Source organism: Protopterus annectens, chromosome 11.part0, assembly GCF_019279795.1.
Source record: "Protopterus annectens isolate FY-2018-M chromosome 11.part0, PAN1.0, whole genome shotgun sequence".
In the NCBI taxonomy this organism is placed as follows: Eukaryota; Metazoa; Chordata; order Ceratodontiformes; family Protopteridae; genus Protopterus; species Protopterus annectens.
The window spans coordinates 441,051,362-441,072,287 of NC_056745.1; the positions used below are offsets into that span (position 1 = coordinate 441,051,362).

General features: G+C 38.5%; 1 protein-coding gene across 1 annotated transcript in view; it reads right to left on the reverse strand.

Annotated features, from left to right (window-relative positions):
• SVOPL (SVOP like) overlaps positions 1–20,926 on the reverse strand; it is a 716,183-nt gene that overhangs the window by 357,602 nt on the left and 337,655 nt on the right. The window contains exons 4-5 of the mRNA XM_044087938.1: positions 12,240–12,338; positions 5,808–5,879 (exon numbers count right to left, since the gene is read on the reverse strand). Coding sequence (XP_043943873.1) covers positions 5,808–5,879; positions 12,240–12,338 — 171 coding nt within the window. The remainder of the gene's footprint in view (positions 1–5,807; positions 5,880–12,239; positions 12,339–20,926) is intronic.

Here is a 20,926-nt window from a genome sequence, read left to right on the forward strand (position 1 = left end):
AATCTGCAGTCTGTGGCTACCACTCCACCCATATGGTATAAGAAGGAATCAGTACTGCAAACTAAACAAGGATATACATTTTGAGCCTCAAGAGCAGGGTCAGTCCACCCAGGCATTCTATTTGTATGTTTTATGAGAGTAAAGCTATTACATTAGCAATATTTCTTAGTAGTTCTCAGCTTGTTAATAAAACTGACTGTTGTAGCCTTGTGTGCCCCCCCCCCGCTAGTGCAGTAATCCTAACTGTCCAATAGACAGTATACATTTAATTCACATCCCCGTGACTAAATTAACCATCAAGCAGCCCTCTCAGTGCTTTCTGCCTTAGTTTGTATCACTTGGAGGCCCACCTGTTTATTTGCATCTCTATACAATCCCCTCATTGCTAATGTATCTCCCTACTGGTTACTAATCAGCAAGTCAATGTGAAGACACACTCCCAACATTAATAAACTTTGCTGCCTCTACTCTTCTTCACTTTGCAGGTAGTTTGAATTATTACTTACCCCTTCCGAGGCCTTCACTGATTTCCACTGACTACCTCTCTGGTTTATTTGCATTCCACCTGGTTTACACCCCTTGTGCTATCTCCCTCCCCCAATACTAAGTCTATATTAGAATCCTGCTGAGCATGGAGCCATCTTTAAATTTCTAGTCTCCCACCAGGACACAAGTGCTCTTCAGCAATTACATTCTGCTTGCTGGTAAGCCATTAGACCTCAGGAATTTGTTTAAAGTGTACAGATTTGTAAAGTAATACTTACTTTTTTCTCTTCTCTTGGTGGGCTCGGCCCCGCTCCTTTCGCCCTCCCTAACGCTCGGGCTCTCTCCTCTCCCCTGCCCCCTATTCCCTTCCACCCCCACTACCTCTACATTTATAGTAATCACAGCCACACCCACAGCTCACCCTCACATCACCTCCACCAATCATAGCTCCTCAAGTCATATCGCATTATACCACACCAACTTGCTCTACACAAAATACTCCCAATCACTCTCATTCCCACTAGGCATTTTTTACATCACCCACACTACTTCCCCATCCACATATAGTGCAACCCTATAATTCCTATTCAGACCCACCCACCTAGAACCAACTTAAACTTTATAGCCATGACTATCACACAACTAAGTCTAGTCCGTCTTCTCATAATTCTTTACAACACCACAAGTTATCACTCTAGCAATATCCCTAAACTTAGTAGCACAACACAACATTATGCACTCTCATATACAGACACCACACATTATAATAATATCTGCCCGCAATTATTCAAGAGCTACATAACGGACCAATTCAGAACTAAACACATGCTCTCATTCCTACTCCAAAAAAACACAATACGTTCTCACACACCTCACCAAACTCCAACATCTGTATAACCATTTTAACTCCAGGCTCACCATAAGTGGGGATATCCACCCCAACCCAGGCCCAAATCCAACCTGTCCAACACAAACTGCTCCAACAAAAATGTCAGAACATAACACCCCCACTTTCTTCATCCCTGGGCAAATCAACAAGAGCAGCAAAACCAACCATCTTTTAATGCTAAATATTAATATTAGAAGTATCAAAAATAAAATACCTGAACTCCAGGCCACAGCAGCACACTACTCCCCAGACATAGTTGCTTTAACAGAAACCTGGCTAAATGAAAACATAGCTAACTCAGAAGTTCTCCCTACCGGCTACAATATAATTAGACAAGACAGACCACTTCGTAAAGGGGGTGGAACTCCTTTACTGTACAAGTCCAACTTAACTGTCCATCAATTACCAAACTCCTACCCCTCCCCCAATAATTGGGACATACTTATCTCACAACTTCAACTTCACCCTAAAAAGGTCATCACCACAATTGTGATCTATATTGCACCTGGTAATACACCTGCTAGCCTTGAAGACTTCTTATCCTGGTGTTCTTCCACATACGCACAAGAAACCCTTATTCTGGGTGACTTCAACCTAGATTGGTTCACCTGTATATCAGAACCACAAAGAAATCTAATAAATCTCCATGGCTACCAGCAGCTATTTCAAATTCCAACTAGATGTGATAAAAAATCTAAAAGGGAATCCATCCTTGACTGGGTCCTAACTAACAACCCCACATTGTACCCTCACACAGGCAGTCTCCCAGACAGCTTAAGTGACCATAACATAATATACTTTATACGTAGTAGAACAAGCATATGCAAAAACTACTAACTTATCCACTAGAAACACAAAAAAATTCTCTCCTGAGGTTCTCAACACTTTACTCTGTAACTGTGACTGGACCCCCCTTAAAACCCTCCCACTTGACCAGGCTGTAGCATATTTCAACAAAACATTTCTACAACACCTAGACACTGTCGCTCCATTGCGCAAAATCAAGGTTAGACCCTCTACAAACCCCTGGCTAAGTAAAGAAACCAAACAAATCCTCAAGTCCAGAGACACTGACTTTCTTTACTATCAAAAAAACAAAGAAACACAAAGCTTAACTAAGTGCCAAGAACTGCGCAACCGTGCAAAACAATGCATTAGGCTGGACAAAAAAATCGTACTACACAACATTACAAACTAAATACCAACACAACCCCCCAAAATTTTGGAAAAATGTAAACCAGCTACTAAAATCCACCCAAAAAGCTACCCCCAAACCAACCACCCTGACACTAAAGTTCCCATTGAAACACAATTCAACTCCCACTTTGTGGACTCAATTCTATCCTTAGTATCACAAGACAGTTCCTTCCTCACTACCCCCCCCCCCAACACAAATAACACCCCCAACACAAATAACACCAATACAAGCTTTACCCTCAAAACAGTTTTTACCACTTCAATCAAAAGCATGCTCTCCAAGCTAAAAACTTCATCAACAGCAGCCGACCTACTCCCCAGCTATTTCTTGAAACTCACAGCAGATGCTATTGCTATCCCAGTCTCCACTCTCATAAACAGATCAATTGTTGAAAACTATGTGCCTAAACTCTGGAAAAAATCCTATGTTACACCCATACATAAAGGCGGGACCTCCATTGAACTTAATAACTACAGACACATTGCTTTACTCTCCCCCCGGCCAAAATCCTAGAAAAATGCATCCATACCCAGATACTAAACTATCTCCTAGACAGCAACATCCTGTCACCTATGCAGCATGGTTTCAGACCTGCCCATAGTACCACTATAGCCCTCCTCTGCCTCACAGACACAGTAAACCGTCTCAAAAATGAAGGCCTACAGGTGTCAGCTCTTTTTTTTGGATATGTCCAAAGCATTTGACACAGTCTCACACCAAATCCTGCTAAACAAACTAAGCCAATATCACCTATCAAATTCCACTCTTACCTGGTTCCAAAGCTACTTAACTGACAGGTACCAAGCTGTGAAATGGGAAAATTCTCTCTCTCCTCAGCTGCCCATAACTATAGGACTCCCACAGGGTTCTATCTTAGGGCCACTACTATTCACAGTCTTCACAAATGACCTCCATACCTCCACACACCATGCATCTATAATTCAGTATGCAGATGACACTACCCTAATCTGTGCTGCACAAAACATTCCCACCCTCCTGCAAACAACTCAACTAGCATTCTCTGACGTTGAAAACTACCTTACCAATGCCCAACTTATCCTCAATCCAAAGAAAGCTCAGCTTATGATTATAACCAGTTCTAACAAAAAAACTAACAGCCAATTTACTATCTACTCCACAAATGCTACTCCATTCGCTCCAGTGGCGCAGGCTAAGCTATTGGGAATAACCATAGAATCCCACCTAAAATATGATAGTCATCTCAACTTAACTATTAAAAAAGTACATGCCAAACTGGGGTCACTCTACCGTATCAAACCATTTCTTACCAACAACACAAGATCAGTCATTGCTCGCTCCCAACTTCTATCCACCCTACTCTATGCATCTCCCATTCTGACTAATCTCAACAAAACTGAACTAAGCAAAGTGGAAGCCTGCTATAACAGAACTGCCCACTTTGCTGCAAATTGTTCATATAGAACTCATCACTGTACTGCTTTGAGACAGCTCCACTGGCTTGAACTGCCCAACCTCCTAACCTACAATCAGCTCTGCCTCTATCATTCTATCTATTACCTCCCCAATAAGTGTCCTGCCCTCAAAAACCTAGTACATCACTCAGCCAAAAGGCCTCTTAAATCATCAAGCAAACTACTACTAGAAGTCACCAACAGCTACAATAGCTTTGGAGATGCGCTATACAGTAGTTCAGTGGCTAAAAAATGGAACTCTGTCCCAACTAGCATCCAAAACACATCATCCAAAGCCTCCTTTAAAGACCTCATCAGGCAACATCTCAAGCAAAGTTGGCAGTGCCATGATTGCTCCCCAGGCTAGTGAAAGCGGATAACATATACATACTAAATTCTAGAGTACTTGATAATAGTTTTCAATCTTACTCACAAACACTAGCTAATCTACAATGTATAGACTACTGTGTACTTTGTATGTATTCTACCTATGTTCCAAATTTCAGCTGTACACCACAAATCTATTAATTACCTTTATTTTTAAAATTAATATTTTTTTGTTTGTTCTCTCCACTGTAACTGTTGATGTGCCACATACCACTGTAAAAACCTGTGTCTTGTAATTTGTGTGTATACTGATCATGTCTAAATAACTAAATGTGTCTGTAATTTTTCTTTGTGGAGCTTTTCTCCCCGGGCCTCTGCTGAAAAAGGGCCTTTTCGGCTCAGTCAGACACCCCCGGTTAACAAATGTAAAATAAAATAAATAAATAAATAAATAATACATCATACACAAATCTCTCATTCACTCTACACTTGAGTACAAGACCATATTCTGCATGTATAACAGTACTGTGATTCAAATGTTTGAAATTATTAAAAAAAAAAAAAAAAAAAAAAGTTCACGAAAAAGGGTATTACATCTCAGCAAATTATCAGGAAAAGATTGGCAAGACTGAACTTGAATAAGTATGGCATATAGACTTATAAGGTTAGGGGCTAAATCCACTTAGCATTTAGAGCCTTTACTAAGCCCTCTTCTGTAGAATCTTCTGGGGCTGCAAGTGCTAAAAAACAAAAAAATACAGCCATCTTTCTCAGATTTTGTCAAGTCCACAAAAGAGATAAACTTCGCTACAATCTCTTGTTAAGAGTATGGAACTTATATTGTACGTTAAGCATTCCCAAAATATAAAAACACTTAAAGAAGGAGAAGGCTCTTGGGCAGGCCAGATGTACTTCATACACTCCTTTATATTGTTTATATTTCTCAAAGTCATTACGGCCTGAACACAGACTGGAAATTATGAACAAAGTGGCTTTTTCAGTACAAAACTCTGTATCAAACCTTTTGTCAGTTTTCAAACTTTTGATAAGAAACTTGCAGGGCTGCCATTTATTTAGTCTACCTCATGAATGAATCATTATTTCCTAGATGAAAAGAAATTATACGTACTGCTGTGAGAAGTCTTCTTCAGAATCTAGTACACGTTGAATGAAGGAGCATTGTACAAAAGTTCTGTTAAAAATACAGAGTGAAATATCGAAAACTACTAAAAGTAAGGGCCTGCATTTAACATTGTAAATACAGTCTTACTACATAGACAATTTTCAACATATTGACACCAAACTTATATACTTTTTTCAGAAAATTTCATAAACCAATCAGCTGCTGAGTTGCTTTTCTTCACTGGCAACATTATTTCATGGAATCATTACAGCAAAGGTGCAATCTGCACTATAAATTTTTTAAATATTATTACAGTAGCACTGAAATGATAATATTCATTGTGTAGCTTACCTTCCATCTACCATATCGATCAGCTAAATGTCCCAGAAGTGCACTACACATCATGTAGCCAAAAAACACCATCTGAAAATACAAACATGGTACAAAAGTTATTAGCGTCCATTAAAAAAAAACGAAAAACAAGCAGCAGTACCAGAGAAGACAAGTCTAATAATTCAATATGTAAAAATGCATTCATTAACAGTAAAACAAATATTACTACATTTTACCACATTTCTACACATACCATCGTGATGGTATTCATAACTGGAAAAAGTATGGAAAATCGGGTGGGAGAATTATGTACAGTTAGAAATTAAGCATTTACAACAGAAATGAGAAAATATTGCAGTTATATCTGATGAATTATAAGTTATAATTTATTCTGAGAGAAAAATCAGGAAAACTAAGAGAATTCTGTGTAGCACACAGAAAGGTATCACCAGTCTCTCAAAGAATCTACCACCTTTGGAAAAAAAAAAACTTCCACTTTGTCAAGCACAATTAACACCCTTGCCATCTTCAAGGTAAAAAATTGGATGGGCACCCTCAAATCCTCTGGAGTCTATCTTGTATTACCTTCCTTGAGGGTGAGGGAAACTTTTAAATATGGGTTATTGACCATACATGCAAACTGATTGTTTAGTATTTGCCAATGAACCTGTAAAACAAGATTATCATCTTCCTTTAAGACTGTTTTTTACAAATCTAGAAACCCCACTTCTACAAAGATAGACAACTTAGATACAGCAGAGGTTGTTCAAGGGATGGCAACCAACAAGTAAAGGATAAGTAGCTTTAACTTCTACTATACCTCAAAGCTTTCCCACTCTCCTCACTCTCCCATCCCTACTAGAAAGCCCCCTTCACATCCTAACTAAAAATCCTTGAAAATTTAGAATATGCTCCAATAATATCTTACTTGAAAACTTAGTCCCTTATTAAGAAAAAAAAACTACATGGCTTTTAACTTGGCTATAGCATAATGACGGATATATGCAGCCTTAGAGATGACATACTTACAAATACGGACAAAGGAAACCCAACATGTACTAGTCCGATAGACCTAACAAAGGCTTTTGAACTTGAAGACAATTACACATTCTTAGTATTTCTAACTGCCATTTGAATCACCTCTATAATATTTTGGTCTTATCCAAGAATTTGCATTTTTTTTTAACAATGCCTCCTTCCTTAAAGGATACTCCATGGATTCATCTTCTCCATTGACCTATTTTCAATTATTGCAAGCAAACTATCATCCAGTCTTCCATATATTCCAATCATACTGCATGCTGACAACATGACACTTTATAGATCCTTCCCATCCTTCACTATTATCATTTCAAATCTAAGGAATGACCTTAACCTACTCTTAGACTGGCTACATAGCATGATAAACCTCCTAGTAAACAAAGCTACAACATTTAAAACAAAACAAGAAGTTAAGATCCTCCCCAGGCAACTGGCAAATTATCCATAACGAACACACCCCTAATGAAATTATTGATCATCTCCACTAGCTTGGGATCTGAATAGATAGCCAACTAAATTTTGAATACCATATAATCATAACTAAAGCCAATATTTCTAAAACTCTATTGTGAGTCAAGAACACGTCTCACTTATGTTCTCTAGAAGGTTGAGTTGATAATGGGAAGAGTATTCTTCAGATACAGTTGGACTATGGCATACCATTGATTTCAACTGCCTTCAAAATGAAGATTGTGGTCTTAATGCAAGACAGGGCAAAAATTAAGTATTCTGGTTGAGGGAGGAGAGAATCCATAGAAAAAATACATGTTAGGTGGGTGGCATTTTAGATGACAGAGGAAGAAGTGTTCTAGGGTTTTATTATAATGTCAAGGTTGAATATTATTATACATTAATGTAAAAGCCCAGTGATAACCAAAATGATGCTGTAGTGTACAAGCAGGGAGCAGTATCTTGAAATGAAGAAGTCATCCTATTGTACTGGGCTCATGTGTGAAGGAATGTCCATGTCTGGCAGACGCATACAAATATTTAAGTTGGTGCTCTGTATTCATAGACAAAGAAGACAGACTGTGACATGAGGAAAGGCCCACAAAACTTGCAAAATGCACTCTGGAAGAGAAACTGGAGAAATGTGCTTATGGATTCACCTCACTGCCACAAATCAAAGGGTAATGGTACAATAGTAAAGATGAAGACAATAACATAAACAGAAGGGGATATGAATGTCAAGTAGAAGGGGAAAGTTCATTAAGAGGGTTGTTGGCATCCTGTAGCACATTCTCAGTGGTAGAGGCTGATTGTAGTTCAGAACACAGGTGGAACACAAAGATGAAGGATTCCTGGGGCAGCTGCAAAGGACTAGCTTTAGCACTTGAGTAAAATTAAAACCTTTTTATTGCACTATTCATATCAGAAAAATTTATTTTAACCAATGCATCTAAATACAAGGATGGCTGACTTGTTAAGCATTTCACAGCTCTATATCCAATTGTCCCATCATATAATTTCTTAAAATGTATGTCTTTTGACTTTTATATTGTGAAAATACAATATTCTGGCACACTACCTGCTTCATCCCATGACTTTAAATGGCCAGGGTACAGCTGCAGCACAAGAAACAGATAACATGTAACACGCGTCTTAACATGCTAAAAAAGTCTTTCGGCTTTTCCCGATTAGGGGTCACCACAAGGGATCTCGGGTCCACTTGCAATTGGCAGCGATTTGTATGGTGTTGCGTTGCCAGCTCGGCACCCAACATTCAGAGAAGGCACACTCACACACGCACGCACCTATCTGCAAGTCTTTTAAATTTTAGTCGATCGAGGGGAGGACATGCAGACTCCGCACAGAAGGCACTCCAGCCGAGAATCGAACCGGAGAGCATCTTGCTGTAAGGTGACAATGCTAACCACTGTACCACCGCGGCTGACAAAATGAGTCTCAACATGCTAATAACCAGTAAATCAGTAAACAGTTTCACAGCTGGCAGACAACTTGAAATGTTCAAGAGAATGAAAGATGTGACTTCAAGTATCTTTTTTTTGGGGGTGAAGTATGTCCAGACATGTAGCTAGAGTGGGGCAAAAGGTGGGGGGGGGGGCACAACTCCAGGTACAAGGTGTTGGGGGGGGAGCAGATGCTGACTGGGTGGTAGTACAGACTAGCATTCATCTCCGAGTGCTGATTATATTGCAACTGGGTGGAGGTACAGACCAGCATTCATCTCTTGAGTGCTGATTATATTGTGACTGGGTGGTGGTATAGACCAGCATTCATCCCTGAGTGCTGATTATACTGCGACTGGGTGGTGGTACAGACCAGCATTCATCTCTGAGTGCTGATTATACTGCGACTGGGTGGTGGTACAGACCAGCATTCATCTCTGAGTGCTGATTATACTGCAACTGGGTGGTGGTACAGACCAGCATTCATCTCCAAGTGCTAATTAAACTGTGACTGGGTGGTGGTACAGACCAGCTCCGAGAGCTGATTATATGCATCTGTGATCTGGGTTGAGGTGCTTCAGTGGTTCCATGCAAGCCACTTGAGTTGGGGGACTGCCAAACTGGGGGGAGATGAATGCTAGGCACCAGAATAAGCTATACCTCTGAGTATGTCATTCATCACAGTCTCGCTGCTGAACTTTATGTAACTCCACCTAAAAATGATACCTAGCAAAAAAATGCTGGTTTTAATAGTGAGTGTTTTACTGTTTCTTTGATAGTTGGTAATCTACTTTTTGAATATCAATCATTATTATATTTACTTCTAGTCATGGACTGTCCTTGCTTTACTTGCATACGGCCACTCTTACTCTTAAGTAATATCCTATCTATGTATCGATATATCAATCTGTCCTAGAACATTGCCTTATTTTATGCATGGGTTCATATAGGAACAGCTAAGAATGATTTTCTTCAAGACAAAAACAATGCTGTTTCTCTCCTATATAAGTGGGTAGAGAGACGGGACATTTATTTTAAATAGTATAGGGCTTGCTCCATCACTTTCATCTACCCTACACACATGTAAAACATAAGGCAAACTGACTGCAGTACTGAAAATAGTGTATAGCACAAAACACCCTCAGCACATATATACTGAAGGAAAACAGAAAAAGGGGGTTGTATATGTCTTCTACTGAATATGTCCTCATCTTGCTTACGACTGCCTTCTTATTAACAACCACTGGCTTCAAACCCTCTTACACAGGTTCATAGGTACTTACTAGGCTATTGATCTGGGAGGGTCTTAAGAAGCCTAGCCTTGCATTCCCATGTTAGTTTTTAGCCAATATATTTTGCATACAAATGCATCAGCAATTGGCTGAAAAGATAATCCTGGGACATGTATATTTTTTCCCCTATCCAAGAGGAACAAGTGGTGCAGATCATGAGAGAATTTGTGGTAACCCATCCATTCATCCAAATTATATTTGAATCCACTAAGTACTTTGCTTTATATGCAGTGGAAGACAGTTCCATAAAAAAATTCTCTCTCCAACAAATTCTGTTTATTTTGCAAAAGAGATTGAGATCAGTTGAGCAGGTGTTTATGAGCGGGTGATTGCACAAATGAATGTGTAAGTGGATTGACATGATAGGGTCTGTTTAAGCTCTATTTACAAAGCAGAGGTCATCTTTCAGTAGTCTGTATGATACCAAGATGGGGGACAGGGTTGAGATGTTCTGCATATTTTTTACAATTTAGGTCCTTGATTTTTTTTTTTTTTAGTGAGAAAGCACAATGATAATTCCAGTTGTTCCAAGTGCTTGGATGGGTACATACTGAAAGAGGCATTATACTCAATCAACCTCATCAGTACAGTGAAAATTTACATCCCTGGATCTGGGTGTAATACCTTTAGATACAATAGATGTAATGAAAAAGGACTTGATTACAACAGACGATATGTGGTGATCAAAAGACAGTTCATGGTAGACACACATTCCCCAGGTCCTTAACTATGGGATCAATTTTTAGGGGCGAGTTGTCAATGTGATAGTCATACGGGGAGTCATGCTTACTGAAGTATACTGTTATACACGTCTTGGCATTTAGTTTTAGTCCATAGTTTTGGCATTAACTATTTGTTTGGGACAGGCCCTCTTGGAAGGTCTTTCTGTCCTCTAAGGAATTTTTGATGGCACCAAAGTTTGTAGTCATCAGCAAACCTGGTCAGCCACAAATTCTTAACATTTACTTCTTGGGGGTCAAAGCTAATGTCAAAGAAAAATGGCCCAAGGACATAGTAAAGTACATATGTTTATCCTACAATTACAACATAATGAATGTCATTGCACAACACTCACAAAACAATGGCTACCCACTACAGCCAGGCCTGTTCTTCAAACATGCTTCCTTATCTTTAAATTGTACTTGTGTCATTGCCCCATTTTGGTCTACTTCATCTCATTCAAATGTCCTTTTAAAACACACCTTCTCCTTTCTTCTGCCAATACTATTCCTAGATACAGACTTAATTATTATAAAAATTATTACCATTAGCTACCGTAAAGAAATTAATGCAATCTCAGGAACATTTAGCCACTTTCTAGGCATTCTGTAGTGTTCTAAATGTCTAACTATCTTGCTGTGAATTCAAAGTGACTCTAAACTACAGAATATTTCCATTCATATTACCTCAGGTACACACATAGCATTCATATTACCTCAGGTACGCACATAGCATTCATATTACCTCAGGTACGTCTTTACTTGTAGATCTTACCTAGGTGACTACTTACTATGAGGTTAATTTCTGAACATACCTGCATGGATTTGTTGTCTTTTGGACTGTGCTGAAAAGAGCTGCTGTTGTTCATCCTATTTATCTAGTTTCATTTATATTTATCTAAACAATTAAAGTAAAATAAAGCAGATAAGCTGGAAAATGCTGGAGAAAAATTGTTGACAGGCTTACTGAAGTGGATAAACATTAGTAACAGCCATTCAGCACTAGCTAGAAGATCCATTAAGCACTGAAAGAGAACAGAAGGCAAGAAAGGGACAACAAACAACATCTCTCTCTCCCATGAATGATATTGGCACCCAAGGGAGCTGCTGCGGCCCCCATCCTTACTATGCTTCAGCTCAGAAATCTTAAATAATCAAGCCTGAGGAAAATCAGGATTAAAAGTAATAAATTCAAGTCTGTTGTTGAACAGACGTTAAAAGAAGCGTATTTATATTCTCTTGTGGTATTAAACTCATACACAGTGATAACAAGTTCACTTCTAATATGACAAGAGTCTTGATTTTATTTTTGCAACAAATCTTTGGAACATATTGTAACCTAAAGCTATAGAGTACTTTGTTTTAAAGGTTAACAGAAGTGGTTTCCCTGCATTCCTTCTGGTACTGTATGTTACCTGATATTACATAGCTGTTACTTGATATTACATACCTGTTACTGGTAACAAGTACTGTATAAAAATTACTCACAGTAGTGACTAAGGCAACCATCCAGTCTTCTAAATGCCATTCACAACGAATTACTGGAGAAACAACTGCTAGTAACATGATCTCCATGGCTTCAACTACCTGAAACGGAAATATAATAGTGTTAAGAGAAACAGGAGATCTGTAACAAACCATGCTTATTAAGCTAGAGTGTTGTTTATCAAATGAAACTTTCCCACACTAAAATATCTGCATATATAGGACTGCATTACATTACAATTCATAGTGTGCAAAAAAAAGAAATGTACGTCATTGCTGAACTTCTTTGTGAGGCTAATCTGAAAAATATACCTTTGTGTGTGGAGTGAGTTGGCAGGCCAGATGCCACTGTCTGTGTAGGAACAAAGGTCGTGGCTGTGAAATGGGTCACTGCACTGAAAATGTATTGGAAAGAACGGGAAGGAGCAAGGCAACGATCTCAGATATGCTGCCATTTTATGCGCCATAACATGGTATTCCACATCATGAGGTTGAGAAAAAGACTGAACAACAGATATACACTCTTATTTCACAAAGATTCTAATTTATTTTATTTTTTAACTGGATAGAGCACTGATCCACATGGATTTTCTCCAGCCTGAAAACACTGATTAAGTGATTTTTTTCAGAGCTATACAGTAAGCACATGGAGGCTGAAAGAATCCAAATCTGGACTTCAAGATGCAGTTTATTAATGACTCATAGCCTTAATTTCTCCACTTTGTGCCAGTCAGTTTAAAAAGCCCAATAAATAGTTTTATTTATTTATTGCATTTGTTTACAGGAAAGTCCACTGGGCCTACAAGAGCCCATTTTCAGTGGAGCCCTGGAGAGAAAAGCTCCTACAAGAGCATAAGCACAGAAAATATTAAACACTAATTGGTACAAAAGTAGATACAGTGTTACAGATAATGATTACAGTAACATATACATAATATATACATAAAAGCAGGAATTTTGTTGGTTGACAGGTGAATTCAACCAGAGAGGCATAAACAGAGATGTATTAAACAGCATTATTGTATCAGTGCAACAAGTGATAAAAATAATTATGGAGAAAATATCATCAGTCAGCAGAAACAAACAGCATAGGAGTCTAGTTATCACATAAGGAGAAGGAGGAGGTTAGGTTATAGAGCTCATCATATAAGGAGAAGGAGGAGGAGGTTAGGTTATAGAGCTTATCATATAAGGAGAAGGAGGAGGTTAGGTTATAGAGCTTATCATATAAGGAGAAGGAGGAGGTTAGGTTATAGAGCTTATCATATAAGGAGAAGGAGGAGGTTAGGTTATAGAACTTATCATATAAGGAGAAGGAGGAGGTTAGGTTATAGAGCTTATCATATAAGGAGAAGAGGAGGTTAGGTTATAGAGCTTATCATATAAGGAGAAGGAGGAAGTTAGGTTATAGAGCTGATCATATAAGTAGAAGGAGGAAGTTAGGTTATAGAGCTGATCATATAAGGAGAAGGAGGAGGTTAGGTTATAGAGCTGATCATATAAGGAGAAGGAGGAGGTTAGGTTATAGAGCTGATCATATAAGGAGAAGGAGGAGGTTAGGTTATAGAGCTTATCATATAAGGAGAAGAGGAGGTTAGGTTATAGAGCTTATCGTATAAGGAGAAGGAGGAGGAGGTTAGGTTATAGAGCTTATCATAAAATGAGAATGAGGAGGTTAGGTTATAGAGCAGGTACATAGCCAGGAAGAGTTGAGATGATTTTCAGTTATTTGTCTGAAGGTGGTGGTGCTGCCTGTGTTTCTTATAGAAGGTGGAAGTGAGTTCTATATGTTGGCGATGGTGAAGGAATAGAGGAGTTGACCAGCAGGTAAAGTGTTTTTTTCTACTTTTAAAAGAAGTTGATTTTCAGATCTTAGTTGTCTGCTGGGTTGGTATTAGATGAGTAGTGTCGAGAGAGGAGGACAGTCTATCGGTCTGTAGATTTTGTGCCCTGTAGTTAGTTGGGTGAATGAGAGATGGTGGGGGAGTTCAACCCAACCTAATTGTTTCAGTGACTTACAGTGCTGGGATGAGAATTTGGCCTTGGTGGCAAATTTGGCTATTTTTTTGCAACACATTTCAGGTTTGGATTTTGCAGAATTTTGGATATTAGTGAAGAGAGGGGTGCCAAAAAGGAGAGAGGGTAATGAAAAGGTGGTTGCAAGGGTTTATCTAGTAGAAAGGCTAAGAAAGTGTGGCATTGTCTTGGGCTTGTACAGTGAAGAGGTTTTTATTTTGGGGAGTAGTTTTCTTAGTGGTAAAAAGTACTAGTTTAGCTTTTTTTTTTTTTTTGATTTAGGGCAAGATGATTGTTAAACATCCAAGATTCAGTAGAGGTGAGGGCATTCTGGGTGATTTGCTGGAGTTCAGAGCTGGAATTTGCAGTGCATATTATTGTAGAGTTGTTAACATACTGGATTACCGAGCATTGTGAGAGAATGGAGCGAAAGTTGTTAATAAAGGTGCTAAATAAGAGAGAAACAAGTATGGGGCCATGGGGTACCCCTGTGGAAGTCCTGAGGAAGGGAGAGTAATATTGTTAACATTTGGTAGATTGCTGCCTATTGGAGAGATGACTAATGAACCACTGTAGGGTAGGTGGGGAAATGTCGAGGGTGGATAGTTTGGAGAGGAGGATGGTGTGGGAAATGGTATCAAAAGCTTTGGAGAGTCTATTAAAAAGGAGACTATTTTGCCAGAATCCCATGCCTGGTTGACTATATCGAGGAAGAAGAGGAGGGCAGTAGTGATGCTGTGTCCTAGTTTGAAACCATGCTGAGTGGGTGATAGAATTTGGTTTTCAAGCTGGTGGTTGAGGAGTTGGACAAGGATGCATTTTTCCAGTATTTTAGAGAGAGGTGAGAGAATTGCTATGGGCTGAAAGTTTGTTTTGTCTGTGTTCATGCAGACTTTGTGTAAGGGGAGAATGAATGCTTTTTTCCAGATGTCTGGGACAAGGGTTTCTTTAATAGATCTGTTAATGAGTATGCTGATGGGGTAAACTATACAGTTTGCAGCCAGCTGCAGGAAGTGTGAGGGTAGATTGTCAAAGGACAGAGTACAGGGTTTTAGCTTAAGTAAAAGTTTTTTTTATTGTAGTGGTGGGTATGGGGGAGAATTTTAGGTTGGAGTCGAGGGTAGGATTGTTTTCTGGTATGATTTGGTCATCAGCTGTCTTGGTGGTGGTGGTGGTTTTAACTATAGGAAAGGTGGTGGTTAGGTTAGCTATGGTGTCAATGAAGTAAGAACTGATGAGGGTAGCAAGTTCAGCTGGGGTTTTGTCTGGTTCAAGGGATGGGTTGCTCTGAGAACCTGGATGTAATAGTTGGTTAATGGAGGACCAAAACTTTTTGGGATTATCTTTATGTTGGCTTTGTAAACGGAGGTAGTGGGCTTTTTTATCTCTGGTTATTAGTAATTTTGCCTGGTTATGGAGTTGCTTGTAATGTAGCAAAGTTGAGGGGGTCTTTGTTTTTCTGCCATGATTTCCAGATTTTATCCCTTGTGGACATGACTTCTTTGGTGGATTTTGAGAGCCAGCTCGCATGGTTATGTTTTATCTGTTTTTGGCAGGTGGGTGCTTGCCTATTTAGGATGTCTAGAAATGTTGAGTTAAAGAATTCAACTGCCTCATGAAGTGGTAAAGATTTGAGGGGTGCTCGATTTACTTTAGCTAAGGTTTCATTAAATATGGATGGTTGGAACTTAGTCAGATTTCTGGTTGATTTGTATTGGTGTTGGCCTGAGGTTGGATAAGATTTGGTAGGATACATGTTGGGTGGTGGTCACTAATGGCATTAAGTAGCATGTCTGCAGTGGTGATATTGTTTAGGTTGGACACCAATATCCAGTCTATTGTGGAGCCCCAATTGTTATTTTTGTGGGGTCTGGTAACATCTTGAATTAGTCGGGAGAAGTTGTAAAGGTTTATTTTTTGAGGGGCTCTTTTGGGCAGTGTCTAGCCAATCAATGTTTATGTTGCCTAGGATGATAGTTTTATTATCTATGTTTTGGGATGTCCAGGCAAGTATGTTCTCTAATACTGGTATGTTGTTTCCTGGAGGAATCTACAGATCAATTATGCAAATGTTTTTATGATCGTTAAATTTTAATATAGAAACTAGTACTTTGGCTGGGGATTAGTTGGATGTTATTTTGAGTAGCGAAGTAAAGTATATTTGCTAGGGAAGAGCATTACTACTTCCCCTCCTCTCTTGTGGGGCCGATTAGCTCTTAGTCATGAGTAGCCTGGGTGGAGAAATTCTGTGTCTTTTACATATGATTTCAAGCAGGTTTCAGTAGTTGCTATAATACTGGGGCTGTTTTGTGAAATCCACACCTGGAGTTCAGGTATCTTGTTTCTAAGGCATAGTGAAAGGAGCGGGCCAGCCCCCGCAGGGACAAGAGGTGAAAAACAGTTTAAGGTGAGTAATAAGCTTAAGATATTAGTATCTAACAAAAGGTTAATCTAAGCAGCTCTGGAATGCTTTAAATAAGTATCACTGTAAGCACACAAACAAGGTTGTTGGGCAGTTATAGAGAGGGTTGTGATTAGTATAGAGAGAATGCTGAAAGTAAAAAGCAGAAATTTACTAATTTAAATAGTGGATGCCTGGGACTGGAAAACTGTGTGTGTGTGTGTGTGTGTGTGTGTGTGTGTGTGTGTGTGTGTGTGTGTGTGTGTGTGTGTGTGTGTGTGTGTGTGTGTGTGTGTAAGGCTAATTCAAGGTATTATGCTGCCATCTAGTGGCAATTGGCTGGAATAATGGGGAGAGAGAACTATTGTGCACACACATTTTAACACTAAGCCAGGCTTAGAACTTTACAAATACTAAGTTGTAATTCACCTATTGCAACAGAAATGCTGTAAGGTGTCAGGTTCTTGCTTCCCTAAGGTTTTATTTAGTTAAAAGATAGCCAGCTTCAGTGGGCAAAAACAGACTTTGTTTTCTTGCAGTTTAATCCCAGGATGGTGGTGGTGGTGGTGGGGGGCACGTAATTAAGAAATCTGTGCGAATCATTGCAACAGAAAAGCTGTAGGGTATCAGATCTTTGCTTCCTGGAACTTATAATTTTTTTTCCTTCTACTATAGAATTTTTCATAACCTATACCACAAATGTTCCCTGTTATACCTCACAACTGTTGCTGGAATTACTATTAAGTTATCTGTAACATAGGTTACTCACCTTCATATATTACTTTTCTTAATTCCAATTGAACTATGGAAAATGCCATTATTCCACTGTAAGTGTGGACAAACAATGCTCTTGAAATCGATACTGTTTTTTTTTTGGCCTTCACTTAAAATGGGACACAAACATTGTAGACATGCCTACTAATTAAAATGCACATTAATAAATAACTAAAAATAAAATGAAATCTCAAACCTGGAAGTGGATGGCCATTTAGAAATAAACTACCAAATATTGTGTTGTATGATCAGCTTAAAGGGCAACTATGTCCTAAACACTAACGTTTTCCATTTCTATCCTAGTCAGCTTTATCAGTGCACACCATGTTGAGGCTGAATGAAATCTCAAGATACTTTACTCAGGCAAAATGACGCAAAAGCAAATAGACAAATTCCTATTACATCTGAAAGGCATTCACCAAAGATAAACATGCGCAGTAAGGTTTCTGTGTTTTTTTTTTTTTTTTTGGTATTTCACTCTCACAGAGGTCATGAAGCTATTCAGGCTCAAAATATATAACTCTGACATTGTGCTGTCATATAAATCTGTATTCTTTCCTTCCATGGGATCATAAAATTAATTGTTTTTGTTGTCTGATGGGAAGTAAACCTGGTAGCCACAGAGACTAACTTCACTAAATGGCTGAACTTTGCAAGTGAGGAAATAGGATACTGGCTAGCAAACAGAAGGAAGTTAGGACAAGAAAGTCACAAATATCTCTTTTTAAAAAGTCAATGTTTTCTCAGTTATTTCTTTATCCTTCTGTAATAACGTTTTTTATGTTAGCTTCATATGTATTGTTCCAGCCATAAGAGTCTCTGCTGTATTTACTGATACAGCTCAGACTTGACGCTATTTCTCACTACTTCCACTCTAAGTGAATGGACTAACAAAGGCTAGGTAGCGAAGTATAATCTCATCAGCTGTGCCCTCACAGAGCATTCTGAGCAAAATGTATTAGAAGGTAGAACAAAATAGGCAGCTGAAGAATTGAACCAGACACAGTTTAATAAACTGAGCGCTTTCATCTGCCAAATGGCTGGACTTCATCAGAATGTTAAAAAAACACACAACAGTCAGCTTATATACCCAGAAACCCCAACCCAATAAATTAATTAACACATACAAAATGAAATATTAAATAACTGATGCCATAAAATGAAATAAAAAGTATATATGCACACTATCAGCTCATAAGCAAGAACAGGACATAAATAAATGTACCAGGAAAAACAGCAATAAAATAATTGCTTAAATAGCAAACATGGATTTGAGCTTCAATAAGCTGGAAATAGAAATGACATCATTAAGACCCAGGAAACAGGCAGCATTGCATTTAAGCTGCCATCTAAGCTCCAAAAAAATTCAAGAAAGATGTCATGGGGACCACCTCTAGGGTTCACCTCAACACTGTCAATGACAGAAAATTTGAAAGAGTGTGTAGGAAAATTCTTGAGGTGTTTGCAAAGGGCATTCCGTTCATCTTTTTTACCAATGTCATAATTGTGTTGATAAATCCTGTACCTGAATTGTCTGATGGTTTTGCCAGTGTAAAAACAGGTACAACACTGGCATAATGCAACATAAATAATGCCCTTACTGTCACAGTTAAATCTTTTTCTGTGCTTAATGTTACCATAACCATGTATAGAACATTCTGTACCCTGAAGGATGAATTTGCACTGTGAACAGCAACCACATTTGAACATTTTTCCAATGGAAGAAAGAGGCAAAACTCTTTTGATCATGGTTTTTAAACACATGTCCTTTTGATACACAATCACAGGCTGTTCACTCACTTTGTTGAAAATATCCAAGTCACACTTGAAAATATCCCAGAATTTGGTGATATGTTTAACTTCCCAAAACTGTAAATTGAAGGGTAAAACCATGGCCTTCCTATAGAATTGGACCCTAGAGCCAAGTTGTTTTGGACTGAAGAATTACCCAAAAGGGGGGTATAGAAACCACTCAGTCTCTTTCTCTTGACTTCCGTAAAGATTTCCATTAGGAAATCCTGGGGATAACCCCTCCACAAAAACATGTCAAGTAACTTGCCACACTCATCAATAAATTGTTGTTCTTGGCTAACCATTCTTGCCAATCTGACACACTGGCCCTTGACAATGGCCTTCTTTTGATGCATAGGGTGCCAGGTCTGAAAGTGCAAATAGGAATTTGAATGTGTAGGATTTCTATATAATGTGGAATCAAATCTATGTAATGCACTATTCTTGACCAAAGTGATTATCGGCTGACCAAAGTGATTATCGGCTGCAGACAGGGCGAGTTCTGTGTCAGATGAAGTAAGGTAAGGAAACTAAGGGTGTGTGTGTGTGTGTGTGTGTGTGTGTGTGTGTGTGTGTGTGTGTGTGTGTGTGTGTGTGTGTGTGTGTGTGTGTGTCTTTTAAAAATCCTCTTTGTTCATTTTTGTGTTAGGCAGTCCAAAGGCACCTCAAACGGCAATGTAAAGATATTTACAATTATTCTATTAATGTATCATGGGAAATAAGCAAGTTTCCCAAAAAATAATGTTTCAATACACTGGCTTCCAACTGCACAATAATAAGCATATTTTCCATAATATAATAATGCCAAGCAAGAATCTATTAAACGTATCATCAGTTACAGTTATTTTCAACAAAAATGGTCTGACAAGATGTTGCTGTCTTCTGAAATAAACAGGAAATTAGTTGTCACAATATCAAACACAGACAAAATGCAGTCCTAACAAACTGATACTACCCTAACATAGTCTAATACAATATACAACCCGTATAAAGGTACTATCAGAAATACTTAACTGAACAGTTTCTAAGCAAAGCCACAAGATACAGAAATAAATGATGCTTTGTTATTTCCAGTGAGTCTTATCCACATTTATTCATTAAGGCTTTCATACCAACTCTTAAGCCTGGTGCATAAACAGCAATTTCTGAATCCATTTCAGAACAGTGTCAGGAATATTTCTCTTTTATTATCTTTGCTCCATGGTATAAAAGAAATTTAAAAAGTGGAAAAGAACTTGTGTTTTGCAGGAGGTGGGAGGGAGTGACAGCTATTCGACAAAGTCATTTTAAAATGACGTTCTGAGTCCCAGAACTTGAAGCTCAGTGCAGGGGTAGCATTGATGTGATTCAGAATGTGCATACTGTGGGAGTAAGGTCACAGGGTGACAAAACAAACGTATAAGTAATATCAGGACTTTGTAAAATCCCCTGAGGCACATACACATTTCTGAAGCTTTATCACACTGATTCTCTGTCACGTGTTGGTTTTGTATCATCTGTAAGTGTCATGCCTTTTGTAATTTTGAGATGAGGGGGCAAAAATTCTGAAGCTAAATATTTTGACAATGATCTGAGAGAACGAATGTTTGCTTTTGGTAGGAAATTATTGCAAAATGATAAGATGTTAAATTTGAAATAGGACGCAACATTCTGTTATTCTCTTCAACATTAGTTTTTTTAGTGCAGAAATGAGTTTATACTTATGGTT